The sequence below is a fragment of the Synchiropus splendidus genome, chromosome 1 (assembly GCF_027744825.2).
Source record: "Synchiropus splendidus isolate RoL2022-P1 chromosome 1, RoL_Sspl_1.0, whole genome shotgun sequence".
Classification (NCBI taxonomy): Eukaryota; Metazoa; Chordata; class Actinopteri; order Syngnathiformes; family Callionymidae; genus Synchiropus; species Synchiropus splendidus.
In genome coordinates, this window is record NC_071334.1 from 25,797,174 (window position 1) to 25,812,043 (window position 14,870).

Below are 14,870 nucleotides of genomic sequence, written 5' to 3' on the forward strand. Positions count from 1 at the left end.
GGAGACCACCAGTGTCCTGGCTGAAAATAAGAACGCTTTATTAATTAACTTGAAATCTGATTGCCAGCAAATTCCTGGAGACAGTGGGAACTACATCCAAACTGAAAGCAAATAGTGATACAGTAGATGGAGACAGTAGGACAAACACAAATATTTACAGAACAAGACAGACCAAAAAAAGAAAACAAAACGTAGTAGCAGTCCTAAATAGTCTAACTGGGTTACAATGTAAATGTTGACCGGTGTCATGCCTGAATATCACATTTAATGAGGACAGTTCTTTTAAAATGACTTCTCGGACATCAGTATTGTAAAGTGGCTTAAAAAGTCAGGTTCTAGCCCGACTGCTAACATAGCTGCATCGACTGACCTACTCACTCTTCTTAATGACAGTTGTCGCACATGTGCCGACGAGCTCCATTCAAACCGACGAGTAATAGCACTTCTACTTTGGGGACTTTGCCCAAAAAACTCTCAAAAGTGAAGACAATGAAGTAAAGGCATTCAAAGTCCATAGTGGCCACGAGACATTTCACACATTCTGCACGGACGATCAACTCACTCTGTCGTGAAGCACAACAGAAAACAAACAAACCCGTGAACGATCAGGTCGGTGGTTTGGCGTTACAGCAGTATAATGTATTGAGCTGCTTGCAGCTGGCTGAAAATGGCAAATCACGTCATTTATGAAGCACAAGGTCCAAAACAAAAATCAGAATGAGGCAACCTCTTCAATCGCAGACTGAAGCTGCACTTTGTTGCCTTGATTGGTAGTAGTTTGAAGGAAGGAATATCACTGCAGTCAGACTTTTTTTGATAATATCACGTTCTCAGCCAAAAAAAATTTCCTAAGAATTTATCGAAGAGACATGGCAGCAAGTCCGGATCAGGACAGGTATAATGACTCTCACACCATGTTCTTTGTCTTCTCAGTGGGAAGTACCATCAGACTTTGTTTCCTTAGCTTCCTTGCTTATTGACCCCACTTCCTCTCTCCAACATCCACACTTCAATTCAGTACTAGATATTTGCAGCCATAATCATCCACAGTTTCTATGCTAATGGAGAAGCTGACATAGTGGGGTACGCACCCATCGCACATGAAATATGGCAAACTGGGCATATCAAAGAAGGAAAACCACTGCCCATACAACGGGGTACGTGAAAGTGAGAGCTGGGCTACTGCCTGAGACGACATGCCACCACGGCTTGATGTACTCCAACCACACATGTCACTTACTTGGAACCACTGCATGTAAAATGCTCCCAACTTACGTTTCCTCTCCACTTCAGTTTAATTTCTTCACTCAAAGGTCTCCTCCTTTCCGAATCTACCATATTGGGAATTTAGAGGAAGAAATTGTTCAGGTGGCCAGTACAATTTGGGAGAGTATCAGATGTTCTCTCCTGTGTTTGTTAGATCTTTGCGACCGTTTGCAAACCAGAATGCAAACATGGCTTCCAAACGTAAAGCTCCAACCTTGTGTACACGGTAGTTCATCAGAGCTGTCCCTAAATGCAGCCCCTGCATTTAAAGAGCAACAGACACAGCAAAATGCGCAAAGCCAAGCTTCTTTAAAGACAAATTACACGGCTATGTATAATTGATAAGGAAGTGGATACATTTTGCAACCCCATGTGCCTACTACCCAGAGTGTCCACCTGCTCCTTTTGCAGACTCTTCCAGGATGGCCTGGGAACACCTCGCTCTCCATCTGACAGGCCACCATCTGGGCCCTTTGCACCTACACCCGCAGATCGACTCATGACTGGATATCACTGAGAGTCAAGAACATTTCAGCTCATTGAAATGAACATGTGAAGTCCCACAAAAACCTTTGGTGATGTCAGGTTTGAATAGAATCCAGATGACCTCTCCCTTTTTCTCTCCGATCTTCTTCAGTGACTCCATGAATCACAAAAGTCTCTGGGGCGTGCCGTGTTCTGAAGGTCCTTCAAAATAGGTGCATAGGTTCTCACCACCCCCCATTCGACCAGACAAAACAATCCTAAGATCATTTGTTGTCCTCGTCTTTCCCAGTTAAATGATGAAATATTAGCATTCGAACGGGGAGCTACTTCTGCATCAAAGTTGTTTCTCAGAAAATAAACATTGAAACAGAATGAAAAGTGCGGAAAATGCAGGAAGAGATGTCGACTGCCAGTTTTCTAACCGCCAGAATCTTCTGAAAGGAAAATAAGGGGCATCCCTGTGGCATCTGCAAGTAACTCTCCAATTTAAAAAGAAAAGTGCAGTTTCACTTCTTTTTGTCTTTCTGTTTCTTCTCCGTTTTCCTGTTCTGCTCCGCAGTGGAAATGCGCCGTGGCATGATGAGCACACTACCATCATTACTGTACTGAAGAGAGTACTCGCTGGGTGGATAGGGCCGGCCCTCCTCGTCCCGAAGCTGAGTGAACACTTCCTGGTACAGACTTTGCATCTTCTGCTTCATCTGTCGGATGGAGCGAATGAACTCCACTTTCTCCTTCAGCAAACGGGCCTTGTCGCGTCTCAGGTCCTGAACTCCCTGCTCCAGGTTGATGATGGTATCGAGCTTGCGTTTGCGGCAGTTCTGAGCTGCCATCTTGTTCTTGCCGCGTCTGCGGATGTCGCGGATCAGAGCCAGCTGGGCTTCACTCAGGTGGTGTTTGGCCAAAAGCTCGTTGAACTCTTCCACGGGCAGGTTGATGATCTTGTCGTTGGAGAAGGGTATTTTCATGGCACGGGCACGACGTTCGTCACGACTAGAGTGCTTGTCTATGAAGTCCTGTGGAGGCAGAAACTTTGAGCTCTTGTCTCGAACGTTCTTCTTGCCGGGGAGCTCTGGGTGCTCAGTGAAAGCAGAGGAAAGTGGCAGGTTGTACGTGTGATTGTGGCTGATGCCCTCGAGCTGAGGGAGGTTGTGGAACTGGGATGGGTCCTGATAGCTCATCCTGCAGAGTTTGCTGAAGCCAGGCTGATAACCACCAACAGCTCCTTCCTCTGGCTCTGCATTGGTGACTTCAGAGTCTGTGCTATAGCCGACGGCACCTTCCTCTGAAAACGTGGCAGAAGTTGATGAGGAGGAGGCAGCAGAAGAGCAGGAGGTCTCAGAACTGCTTGGAGATGCAGGACTGTGGCTGGAGTCTAGGGACAAGCCAGAATCGGAATCAAGTTCATCCTCTAGTTGGGAAGCCTGGGCCTGGCTGAAGCCCTCCTCCATGGCAAGATCCAGTAAGCTGATCTCGTCCAGCATGGACTCCTCCAGCAGTGTGCTGAAGGGGTCTTGCAAGATAGACGGGTTGGTGACAGCTGTGGTGATGTTGCTGCTGGAACTGTTCATAGGTGGGGGTAGGAAGATCCCAGTCAGGTTGGTGGCTCCAAATGTGGAGTTTATGTTGGTAGAGTTGCTGGAGGAGACTCGGAGCATGGAGGGTCGCGCAGGAGAGCTAATCGAATCCACCTGTGTCTGAAACACTTGCGGCACATTCTGGCTGCAGCTTGGCAGTGAAGCCTGGTGAAAGCTGACGTTCTGGTTGATTGATGCAGAGTGAGGAGAGAGCCCAAAACTTCCTGCTGAGTTTGCATCAGTCGTCTGACTTGTGTTGCTGCTCGTTGACATGTGGAGCGACGTATTCACCTCCATTGCCTTTAATATAAACACGGCATAAAAGAGAATTCATGCTATGATCTAACGCTTCTAAAGTTTTAGGCGAAACATATCACAAATGCCTGCTCAAGTGGAGAATTGGAGGGACATTTGTTTTTGGTGATGGAATTTTTTGAAAATACAGTCTTACACTCACTTGTAGCTCCATGATGGCCATAATGTCCTGCCACTGCTGCTCCAGGTCCAGCTGTGGCTCGACCACAGACAGTTGTGGTGCGAGAGAGAGACCCTGAGATGTAGAAGGAGCTTCCTCCACAGACACTGGAGCCAAAACCCGAGCTGGGAACTAAAGAAAGACAATATCGATTCAGCATCCATTCCATCTAAGAATATGTTTCAGAACAGTTCCATTTTTTTATATTTTTTACCTCAGATTCCTCCCCAAATGGAAACGTAGCTTCCAGAAGTCTCAAACATTCTTGTAGGGACAGCGAGGTCTGTGAGCCAAGAGCTGGCAGCTTCAGAAATGCAGGATACGTAGTGTCATAACTTGTGACCATTACTTATGATTATTTGACTTGTTTCTTGTATAGCTCAATGAGGTTTGTTTGGTTTGTAGCAGATCTAGCAATATACAGTGGAGAATTGATTAAAACACATTTGTAACATTAATATTCATTGGAAGCTCACTTCACAAATCATCCATCCATCCTCAGCATCTTATCTGTTGCCGGGTCCCGAGACACTCCCATGTCAGTGATGAGATATCATCGCTCCACCTGGTCCTGGGTCAACACCTTGTTCTCCTCCCAGCTTGCCATTCCCAAAAAAACCTCATGAGATGCCTGAACCACCTGAACTGACTCAACACGGAGAAGTAGCTTGGCCTTTTGGCTCAGCTCTCTCTTTTTAGGTAGGTAGGTCAGCTTTATTGTCAAACATGCGACAGTACAAGTCATACAGCATGGATGAAATATCTGCACACAGCAGTGCGGTAGAGCGACTGCAATTCCGCCAATGCTGCTGTTATATCAGGTGAGGAAGAAAGTACAACATGCTGTCACATTTGAAGCATACTGAGGTATATGAATCCATATGAACGCAATAAGAAAATGCAAAAAGGCATTTAAAGTAGAGTTACTCTGTATAAATCTCAGACGTTAATTTAGTCTTCTCCTGACTCTTGAGAGCAAACATTGTGAGACGGAAAGAGCTGTCTCAGTAGGGCTGAACAATTAATTGCATTTTAATCGTGATCCCAATTTTGCCTTGCACCATTAAGAAACACACAAGATATAGACATTTACAGGGCCACAGACTGCAACCAAATGCTCACATTTTTGCGACCAAATTTGGAGGCCGCATCATTGAGACGTGTCAATCATTGACCTGTGCCTGGCCCCCTGCCTGAAGACAGGGTGAGGCGAATGCAAACATGTAGGCTGCTGTTTCCATGAGCGCTGGCTCACGAGAGTCCCAAACCCATCAGCACTACTCTTGCTGCACACTATTAGCCATGTTCACACTCACATTCACTCAGGCAAAATGCAGGAGATGCCAAGGGGTAAATAGTGGGGAAAACTTCCCTGAGCAGCATGTTAACTGAAACAGAATCAATGTAATCACAATCTTCTTACTTGAAGATTGTAAGTACAACATCAATGAAAAATAATCATAATTATCATTTTGTCCTTAATCACACAGCCCTAACTCTCAGGCCTTCAAGTAAGACGATTGCAGAAGCTTATGTGTCTAGTAGAGGACTTAAAATTGGAGCCTGGTAGAGTTGAAATGCAAGTCAGTGAAAGCAACAAAACAAAGAAAAAAATCCCAAGCTCTGAAAGGAAAAAGCAAGTTCACCAGAACAGGAGACGTTGCGAAGGAACTTCGATGAGGTGCAAGGGACTCATGAATACAGCGTATGAGTTTAACTCATGCTGGAGTTCCACAACAAGGGCCCCATTACTCTCATGGGAAATGTAGACAAAGAGCATGCTTTCTGGTAAAATGTTCTTTGGACAAATGAGCCAATAAAATTAAATATTTAAACAATACAGCAAAAATCAGCATTCAGTGTGGAGCACCAAAATGTCTTAAGTGGGGAATGCATTGTCTTGGAAGAATGCGGTCAAATCACTGTCATAGAATCGTTTATTAAATCTATCACAGATCAAACGGAGCCAGTGGAAAAACGCACAACCACTTGAATAAAAATTACAGGAGAAAAGGAAGTAGACACGAAAAGGGAAGCATGAAAGCCAAGATTGGCCAGGTTTGTAAACAGAATGCCTCCAAAAGGGACAAAATCTATTTTTTACAATGGGTTAACTTGGAAGCAATTTGATTTAGGTGTTCCGCAGTTTTACAAATGTTATTAAAATTGTGCCACTGATTTCCAGTGAGACAAATGGCACATCCGGTCACATGACCTAAAGCAGATATCTGATATTTTCACATAAGAAAACACAGCAGTGACATATCACTGCAATCAAGTTGCATGTGACTGGGGTAATAAAATGCGAATTTACAACGTTTTGGATGTTTTCTTGTTGAATTGAAAAGGGCTGTGAATGGAAGACAATCCTCAACAACTCACAACTGAAAGAACCCATTGATGAGGGTGGTTGGAAAATTTCCTCACCCTCACATCGAATGGTAATGGCTTTAAAAAGCCTCTCGCCAAAGACAAAATAAATGTGTACCTACTTTCTCCAGCTGAGCCACCCTCCCCTGCTTTACATGTACACAATGCTAATGTAGAAACGCTGCAAAGAGGATTTGGACCACTTTGATCCACTAACCTGTTCTGGAATGCTCTCTCCAGTCTCGCCATCTACTGGCTGGCCTCCCAGAAGGTTCACGCCGTTTCTCCAGCTCTCCGGCTCCTCGTTTCCCTCCTTGTTCTCCTGTGCCTTGGGCTTCTCCTCCTCCTCCTCCTCATTCTCTTTCTGACGGTTGCTGTAGTTGAACACTTCTCTTCCAGCTCCAAGGTCGATGTCCTGTCGCCATAATATATCTATCAAGTCAATATCCTGAAAAAAGAAAAACAAATGTCGTTCTTCAACAGCAGGCTAACATGGGCTCCATTGATAGGTGCATTATTTCCCACAAGTGTATCTCGCAAACATTTGTGGAGGTTATTTTTGGCCGGTCATATAACAGACACGCAGTCAGATGATGAAACCATGACATGAATATTTTGGTACGGTGGTCAACATGTGACAAGGAAGATGGATATAATGACTTTGATTAACCCTTCTGAGTGAAGTGCATCAATGAAACCTTTCACTGTATCACTTCACAACATTTGAACCTTGCAAGAATTAAGTTTTGAATCACTATTTCAGCATGCATTTGGGAGGAATGAAATTCAACCGGTGCAAAAACAAAAGCAACAAAGACATTTATGTAACTTTCCGTATAACCTAGTCATTTGTATTGTTTCAGCACTTCTTTTTAAAAGATTGTCTCTTGACATCCGTCCTTCAAAAAAGTATATTTTTTATATCATTACATTAACACAATGCACATATTCACTATTCCAATTTTACCTTGATACAAAGCAACAGAGTAATTATTCATTGCTGCTAATTAATTATTAAAGTTATTTGGTTTTCTTTAATAAAATTAATGTATGTCACCCTTAAAATATTACATTGCGATGTAGAAATGACAATAAACAAAGTTATAGGTATTTAATGGGAAATCACAAAATGCTGTGATGCTGTAGAGAAGCCTACTTGCTGTAGACAGACAGACAAACAGACAGTGAGCCAACCAGCCACGATGGCGGTCATTTGGCAACACTTCCCCATCAAGGAAAATGACAACTGAATTGCAATTTGCAAGACGTGGTCTTGAACAGCGAATTCAAGCTCTACCACAAGGCTAACCAAGCAAAAGCGAACCAGAGTTTCGGTTTCGCCTTTGAGCAACCTGAGGCGAAACCGATGCTAATGGAGTTCATCATTTTGGACGACCAACCGTGCTCTGTTGTCGATGACCGGCGATTTCAGCAGCTAATTGCGCACCTGGCCCCCAGATACTCATTCCCTGGACATGTAGTCGATGAAAAGAGGAGCGGTCTGTCAGGTTGTAAGGTAACATTCTGGTCTTTAGCAAGTGATGAGTGAAGCTTACATTGTTGGTTTTAACTGCTCATTGAAAAGAGAATAAAAGCTTGTTTTTTTTTTTTTTTGGTAAATCATCCGTGGTATCCAATCATGCTTCAAAAGGCTACTGCTCATATTTCAGCATCTGGTATAGCAATAATAATAACAATGGTTACGAACAACATAAAATTGATAAACATTGAGCTTAAGACATCAGGCTTCCTTTTTTTCAGAGCAATATAGGACCAGATACTGGCACTTGGTTTAACCCCTACAAATCATTTCAGGAAATCCAGCTCCATGCGCTGTTACCTCTTTGGAAAGATCATCATTGCCATCTCTGCTGCTTGGCTCCTGCGTTCCGTCTGGAGCCACCGCTCCCAGGCTGCTGTCTGCTACGTTCAGGTTGTACGTTGATTCAGATGCTCCGCTTCCTGCCCTCATGGCCGGGGTAGCGTCAAGGTTGTTAATGTCCTCTATGTCGGCCCCATTGTCCAGGGTGATGCTGGGGCTGGATTGGCTACTGGCGGACACAACTGTTTCTGAGTCCCGATGCACTAGCCAAGTGTTCAGCTCTGTACTGGGCACAGAGAGACGATCCAGCTGCCGCACCTGGTTCAGCAAACGCCGAGTTGTGAAGAAGTGATCGAGGTCCACACTTTTAGGGTGTATGCCATAGCCATCCAGCGTGTTGCGCAGGTTGTGGAACTGTGTGGGAGTGTAGGCTGAGCTTGGGCCCAGGATGATCTCTCTGAGCGGGGGGAGCTGGTTGCTCAGATAGGTGTCAAAGTCCACCCGGACCCCAATGAGACTCAGGAGGATGGTGAACTGAATCAGGCCCTCTGTGAAGTACTTTTTCAGGTAAAGCATTTCTTTACAAAAGGAAAAAAAGGTAGAAATAAAAAATAAAAACAAAAAGGGGGCCAACTACTCTGGCTCAACACTTCTGAACTAGAAGATTGAGTTGAACACATGAAATAAATAGATCAATGCTTTATCGAAAAGTGCCAAGATCAAGTTCCCACTTCTGTGTCCAGTTTCAATTCACAGCTTTGTTCTTCGAATAGGGTCTTCTATCACCTGAAATCGAAAACAGCACTGAGTTGCACGGCTTGAAAGAGATGTACCAGCGACATATCATTTACCGATCATAATCAGCTACATTTGAAATGAGACAAAGAACAGCAGGGAATCCTAAATCCATGTAACCTCTCCATCCTCCTCGTCTGTGGTAATATGGTTGCATCTTTCGAGTTCAGAAGAACAGAGAACACTCACATTTTCTGGTGACCCACCCTTTAAAGGACAACTACTTCTTGAGGATGCTGCTGAAGGTGAGTCTAGGAGTTGGTAAAGCTCGCTGGGCAGGCTAGCAGCGGAAGGGTCCCTCCCTCCTCTCCCTAAGCTGCGCCCATCTTCGACCTCATGACGTTTACAGACAGATAGTCCCATCAGCCGATTTTGGTCAAGCCGTTCATATTCTACCCTTGCACACTAACAACAGGCATAATACTGAGGGTTGTGTTCGTATATCGCGTCTAGCTCCTGATAAAAAAAAAAGTGGCCGGTACCACAGCCGCTTCCGCCAGGGCCAGCATCACTCTCCCTAGCAACAAGTGGTAAAAAATGACTGACAGGACATCTAAACCACTCACAGGCATCGGAAGCCTCTACGTCACATGACTCCAGTGCGTCGCAACCAATTAGAATTCAGAAAGGGAGGGGTTTAAAGAGGGGTTTCTTCGATTGGCCGCTGTCACACGGGACTTGCTAACAGGCTAGTGAACTGCTAGCTACTGTAACCACAGAAGTTCAGTAAAAAGTCACTGATAACATAAACAGCACCAGTGAGCCACAACAACATATCTACAGCTGATAATGTTTCAGTCCTACGTCTACCCATAATCGATGTCGTCACTCTTCCACCCCATAATAGCAGGAGTCCTTATACGCACTACTGAATAAAAGGTATTAATTTCATACTTACTCTGGATGCTTTCACACAAAAAACGTCAGGGTCATAATCCGGTCAAACGATGCGGAATACAGTTCACTCCCACCTCGTCAGAAGTTGGACGGTGTTTTCCAAACGGGCATCCTGCTCGCCTTCAGCCTTCATTGAATTGGCCACCATGACTTGCAGAATTGCTAGCTGGCCGGCTAGCCTAGCCTAGCAGCGCTGCTTGACACCGAAACACGCTTTCGCACTGCGCAGGCGTAGAACATTCTAGCGTCAACTGGCAAGCTTTCGTCAGCTGGACGAAAAATCCCCCGACTAGACGTGTCCCGACAGAGAGCCAGAAAATAAGGCAGCGAGATGAAAATAGAGCGGAACGATAATCATTTTATTCCAAGTGACTATTTTTTTAAATTCTCATTTTAACTTATTGTGCTTGAAGATTGCAAACAATATTTGGAATCATTTGTAAAAAGCATTCTTCTATTGAAATGGAACAATTTATACATGTATAAAAAAAAGAGCCACACCCTCAACGCCACTGAACAAATACATAGTTTGGATCATGGAAGAATACTCATATAAATAATTCAGTAGCAGTCAGTTGAAATTTCCTTGATCTGTATTTGGTTTGTCATTGATGTGTGTACATGAACCACCAAAGAAAGATAGGAAAATCATTACAACCATGGCAACCTATCTTTCAATATAACATACAACATAGTGAATAAAATAGAGTTTTTAATCCTGTTAAATCACAACACGAGATTCCTTACACATGAACCCCCATCAGATTGACAGGCCTGTTGTTGTATCTTTTTGAAATATCTCCTTCAATCTGGAAAACAAATATGGCCAGAATTCAATGTAGGCGTGACATGTAGAGCTTGACATATTGATCTGCTGAAATGGATTGGAGAGGCTCACCAGTTTCTGGAGTTCCCGGGTGCTTCCTGCCAGCAGCTCCACACGTGGCTCCAGCCTCGCCTGCTCTTCTAATGCTTCCTGTCTTTTCTCAACCATTGTGGTGCTTTTCAGAGCCAGAATATCTGCCTGCTTCATTTTCTGTCTCAGAACTTCAGACACACGCTCAACATACCTGCACAAAATTGCATTGTCTTTACAAAAATAAACATTTTCAGCATACATATACAGTACGTTTCTGTTGTCTTGGTTACCGTGGAGATGCCTGGATCATAAAGAGGTGTTGCATTCGTTGAGAGGTGAGTCGACCCAAAAGATCCTGAACCTCTGACAGCATCTTCTTGACCTGCTGCTGTGATTTTTCATGAATGATGGAAGGTGCCATTTGGAACATGTTCATTGCTACTATATCATCTTCGATGGCCATCTCACGCAGTCGCTGGGTCAAGAAAACCTCCAGCTAAAACAACAAATTAAATGAAATTTCATTCATGTTTTGGTTTGCAGTCAACTATATCTTGATGTCCAGTGGTATCAAAAAGGGGACGTCAACCTTCAATAACACTGTCAAGAGTTAAAACACATAATGGACTTGATAATTTGGAATCAAAATTGATCTTAACTTAGAAATGGCTTTGTACCTCATTCAGATCATCAATGAACTGTCCTCGTGTCTTTGCGGTCTCCAGTATTGATAGAGCATCCTCACCCCTGGCAACACCTTCCGGACCTGTGAGGATACAATTTGTAGCTTGACCCTCCAAAGTAGCAAAAATAACAAAAAAGGCAATTTTGCTCTTACAGTCTATTCCTGTGCCTGTAACTTCAATTTCAATAGGAGCTGATTCACCATCGCCCCAATCGATCCCACCTGCATCCTGGTAAGAGGCAACGGCACAAACCAGTTAAAAGAACATGTGTTTTGTGCTTTGGTGAAAGGGCTATAAAAATGAAGATTCAAAACTCCAGGGAGAATTCTCTATAGACTCGCCACAGATGAATTACCTCAGAGTTTGACTCCAGACTGATGCCCCAGTCAATTCCCTCTTCAAGCTTTACCACTGTATCCACAGTGTCTTTGCCGAAATCACCCCAATCAATCTAAGGTGGGACAAATAATAATGAACTGTTACATTTCCTTTTTGTGACTAGTTGACTAATTCACTTTCTCATCAGTGGATGAAAAGCGTTCATGTACCTTCTATCTTAAAACGAGTAATTCAAGCTTGTATAACTAATACATTTTCCTTTTCTTTTAGAAACTCATTCAATGTATTGTCCTTAACTTAGTAACTGTAGACAATTTCTAATGCCTAATGAAAATGTGAAATCATATCCAATACAAGTCCCTATTCGAGTTGTTTCTGACAAGGTTAATAAAAAACATACTTTGACAAAAACTTGTCCTTAGGTAGGTTCTGTCCTGTTTGAGGACATAATGGTCAGCTTTACCTTATCTTTATGTTGGAATGAGGGCTGTCAATAGATTCAAATTGTAATCTCAATTAAATTAAGTAAGGCTGAGTTAAATCACAATGAATGGCAAAATAAACCACACATTTTGTAGCTGTCCTGGATGTAACTTAAAGGAAAATTGAATCAACACAAGAGTGGCCATTAATGCTTACAATGTTATGAATTTAGCATGACTTGTTGCACCTGTTCAGTGCCTCTGAGGTTATTTATTATAAAGAATGTTCTTGGCAATATGTTTGGTTGTTAAAGTGAACGTTGCATGAATGAAGCTGTACTGGCCACTCTGATGTTGATAACATCATCCTTTAAGCTACATTTGGAACAGATACAAAATGTGTGATTAACTTGCTATTGATCACAAGTAACAGATTAAAATTTGAATCTACCAACAGGCCTGTTGGAATATTTTAACTGATTTGGAGTCATGAAAAGGAAAACACTGTTGAATAACCACTGCATCATACAGGAATTACTGGCAGGCCAAGGACAATTCCATGAATGCACCTTACCGTGTCCTCTGCCATGGTTTCAGGAGGAGCCTCCACCACCACTGGCCTCTCAACAACTGTGGGCACAGTTCCTGTTCTCCACTCATAGAAGGTGATGTTTCCTTTGTCCAGAACAAAGGTAAGCATTGGCAAGAGTGACCCCGACCTACGAAAAACATTTCTAGCATTAAAGAATTGAATTAAGCAGGTTAGAGTCATAGCTGGGTGCCAACTCACCACTGACAAACAAAATTTGTAAATGCTGTGTAATATTTCAAATGTCCTTCTAACTTCACTGCATCCTTTGCCACTTCATCAAGAACCACTGGCAGGTCTTTCACCAGAGCCTGCAGCTCATGTGTGACGTTTTCGCCCTGGAAGAAGACAAAAATTACAGGTTACATTGACACAAAACAACTTCAGTACCATTCACCATTACCTAGGTGAAGTCCCATAATACATCAGTAATGGTTTTACAACTGTTTGCAAATGTAATTTATCATTACACATGACTTAAGACCAGCTGTCATCAATGCGTATACTTACTTTGATTCCATACTCTTTACAGGCAACATAATATCGTTCTCTCAGGTCAACAGCAGAGTTTTGACATTCAACTTCCTTCCGACTGAACTCCTGCTGTTGCTGTTGCGCTTTGGCTATCTGCTTCCTTAGAGCTGGACCTTCATAGCTCACATTGCGAATCAGAAGGCTGGCCACCTCAGCTGATAAACAGAATCATTAAAGAATAAGCCAATGCCAAAAAGTTGAGGAAGATGAAAAAGAGAAAAGAAATATACACATAAATATTATGTATAAGACCACTGAAAGATGGCAAATCAAACTTTTAACAGCATTTTTAAATGTTACAATAAAGCAAACTTAACACCAAACATTTTGTCAGTTCAAGTTATTTGCTACAAATCATTTACTACTCACCTAAATAAACACTATCCACTTCATATAAAGACACAATCTCCTGCCAGTCCTGAAGACAGCACATGAAACAAATACACAATAGTTTTTTTAATTACATTTTGATGCAAAAATATACAGAAACGGCAACAGCAAAAACTCCTCACCTTCATCCTCTGAGATGAATATCTACCAAAAAAGTTTTTGGATGACGCTTCGGTTCCTTTTAGGATTTGGATTATTTGTAGGCAGTGAAAATAATGAATGTCTGCAGGTGAGAAGAGCAACATCATTATTTATTCTCCAACCTATAACTCTCTTCAACATGGTTATGGTAAGCTTGTGTTTTAAAAAATATGACACTGTAAGGACAATAATTACAGGAGCCAGAGAGCAAGTGCTTGATCTCGTCATTCTCAGGCATGTCCTGAATGGCAGCGTTGATCTTCTCTCTGATCACTTTAATGGCACCTTGCCATTTGATGTTACAGTGACGTCGATCCAATAGCCAGTCTGTGGACGCAGTCAAAGTTGGAGCTGTTACATCACATATTCACAAACAGACGGTGGTGCAAGACACAATGTAAGAAAAGCAACATGTTAAACAATAAGACTCACCCAAAAGCTTGCTGGATTGAATGTCAATCGGAAGGTTTTGAATGTTCTGTAAAACGCAAATAAAACGTGCTGTGAATGCAACCATATGGGATCACTTTCAAAAGACCACACGCACACGATGTGGATTTATTGAAAGATATTTTTCATGCAATCTTAAAGTGTATCTTAATCAACCTTACCTTCATTTAACTCAACACTTGTTTGCTAAACACTTTCTGTATGTTCAGAAAGATTAGTCGCATGGAGTGAGACTTAAGTCATAATTTCAAATACGCTCTTATTTAGGGAAAATGTGACAATCATTCTCCGAACAACAAATATTAAAAACGTGAATGCGTGTCATGAAAAGGTACAAAACATTTAAAAAGTTGTCGCACTTGACTGACTCACAGCTTTAGCCATTAGCCTTTGGTCCACAACAGCAATTTAAATATTTTTTACACGAGAAAATACAATATTCCAACTGGTCTGTTCTTACCTCCATAGTCCCCTGTACTTGTGCTAAATGGTTTCAAAGTTCTAAAACCTCATCTTAAGACGTGAATTCAAAGATTCTTTGCCAAACATGTAGCCAGCACAATGAATCGACTTGTTTATGACACGTTAGAAGATACGTATCCAATAGGAAAGAGTGATAGTTCACTGTGCGCCGTTGTCCAATAGCACAACACATTACTTGGAGCCAACTCAGATGCACATTTCTGATTTGTTCCAACGTTTCTAACCTATTTAACCAATGCCACAGTGAGTCGCGAGAGAGCGCTATTGCGCAGAAACTCCGTCAATGCGT

General features: G+C 42.6%; 2 protein-coding genes across 6 annotated transcripts; both read right to left on the minus strand.

Moving 5' to 3' along the window:
• Window positions 1-21: 21 nt before the first annotated feature.
• Window positions 22-9,902, minus strand: nfe2l1b (nfe2 like bZIP transcription factor 1b). Of its 5 annotated transcripts, none has more exons than XM_053855145.1 (6): window positions 9,690-9,902; window positions 8,015-8,782; window positions 6,392-6,622; window positions 4,019-4,108; window positions 3,781-3,936; window positions 22-3,629 (listed from the first exon to the last, which is right to left on the minus strand). In XM_053855145.1, exons 2-6 carry the CDS (start codon window positions 8,570-8,572, stop codon window positions 2,259-2,261), a joined length of 2,406 nt encoding a protein of 801 aa, XP_053711120.1. In that variant the 5' UTR covers window positions 8,573-8,782; window positions 9,690-9,902; the 3' UTR covers window positions 22-2,258. The 5 variants fall into 5 exon arrangements, with proteins under 5 accessions (XP_053711120.1, XP_053711138.1, XP_053711130.1 ...); XM_053855163.1 differs by having other exon boundaries at window positions 3,787-3,936; window positions 9,690-9,901; XM_053855155.1 differs by lacking the exon at window positions 9,690-9,902 and adding an exon at window positions 8,981-9,297.
• Window positions 9,903-10,056: 154 nt separating this feature from the next.
• cdk5rap3 (CDK5 regulatory subunit associated protein 3) lies at window positions 10,057-14,704 on the minus strand. The gene is made up of 14 exons (XM_053883628.1): window positions 14,559-14,704; window positions 14,081-14,126; window positions 13,844-13,975; window positions 13,630-13,730; window positions 13,487-13,535; window positions 13,094-13,272; window positions 12,785-12,921; window positions 12,569-12,713; window positions 11,589-11,684; window positions 11,386-11,461; window positions 11,225-11,313; window positions 10,838-11,043; window positions 10,587-10,758; window positions 10,057-10,497 (listed from the first exon to the last, which is right to left on the minus strand). Exons 1-14 carry the CDS (start codon window positions 14,562-14,564, stop codon window positions 10,432-10,434), a joined length of 1,500 nt encoding a protein of 499 aa, XP_053739603.1. The 5' UTR covers window positions 14,565-14,704; the 3' UTR covers window positions 10,057-10,431.
• Between the last annotated feature and the right edge of the window lie 166 nt (window positions 14,705-14,870).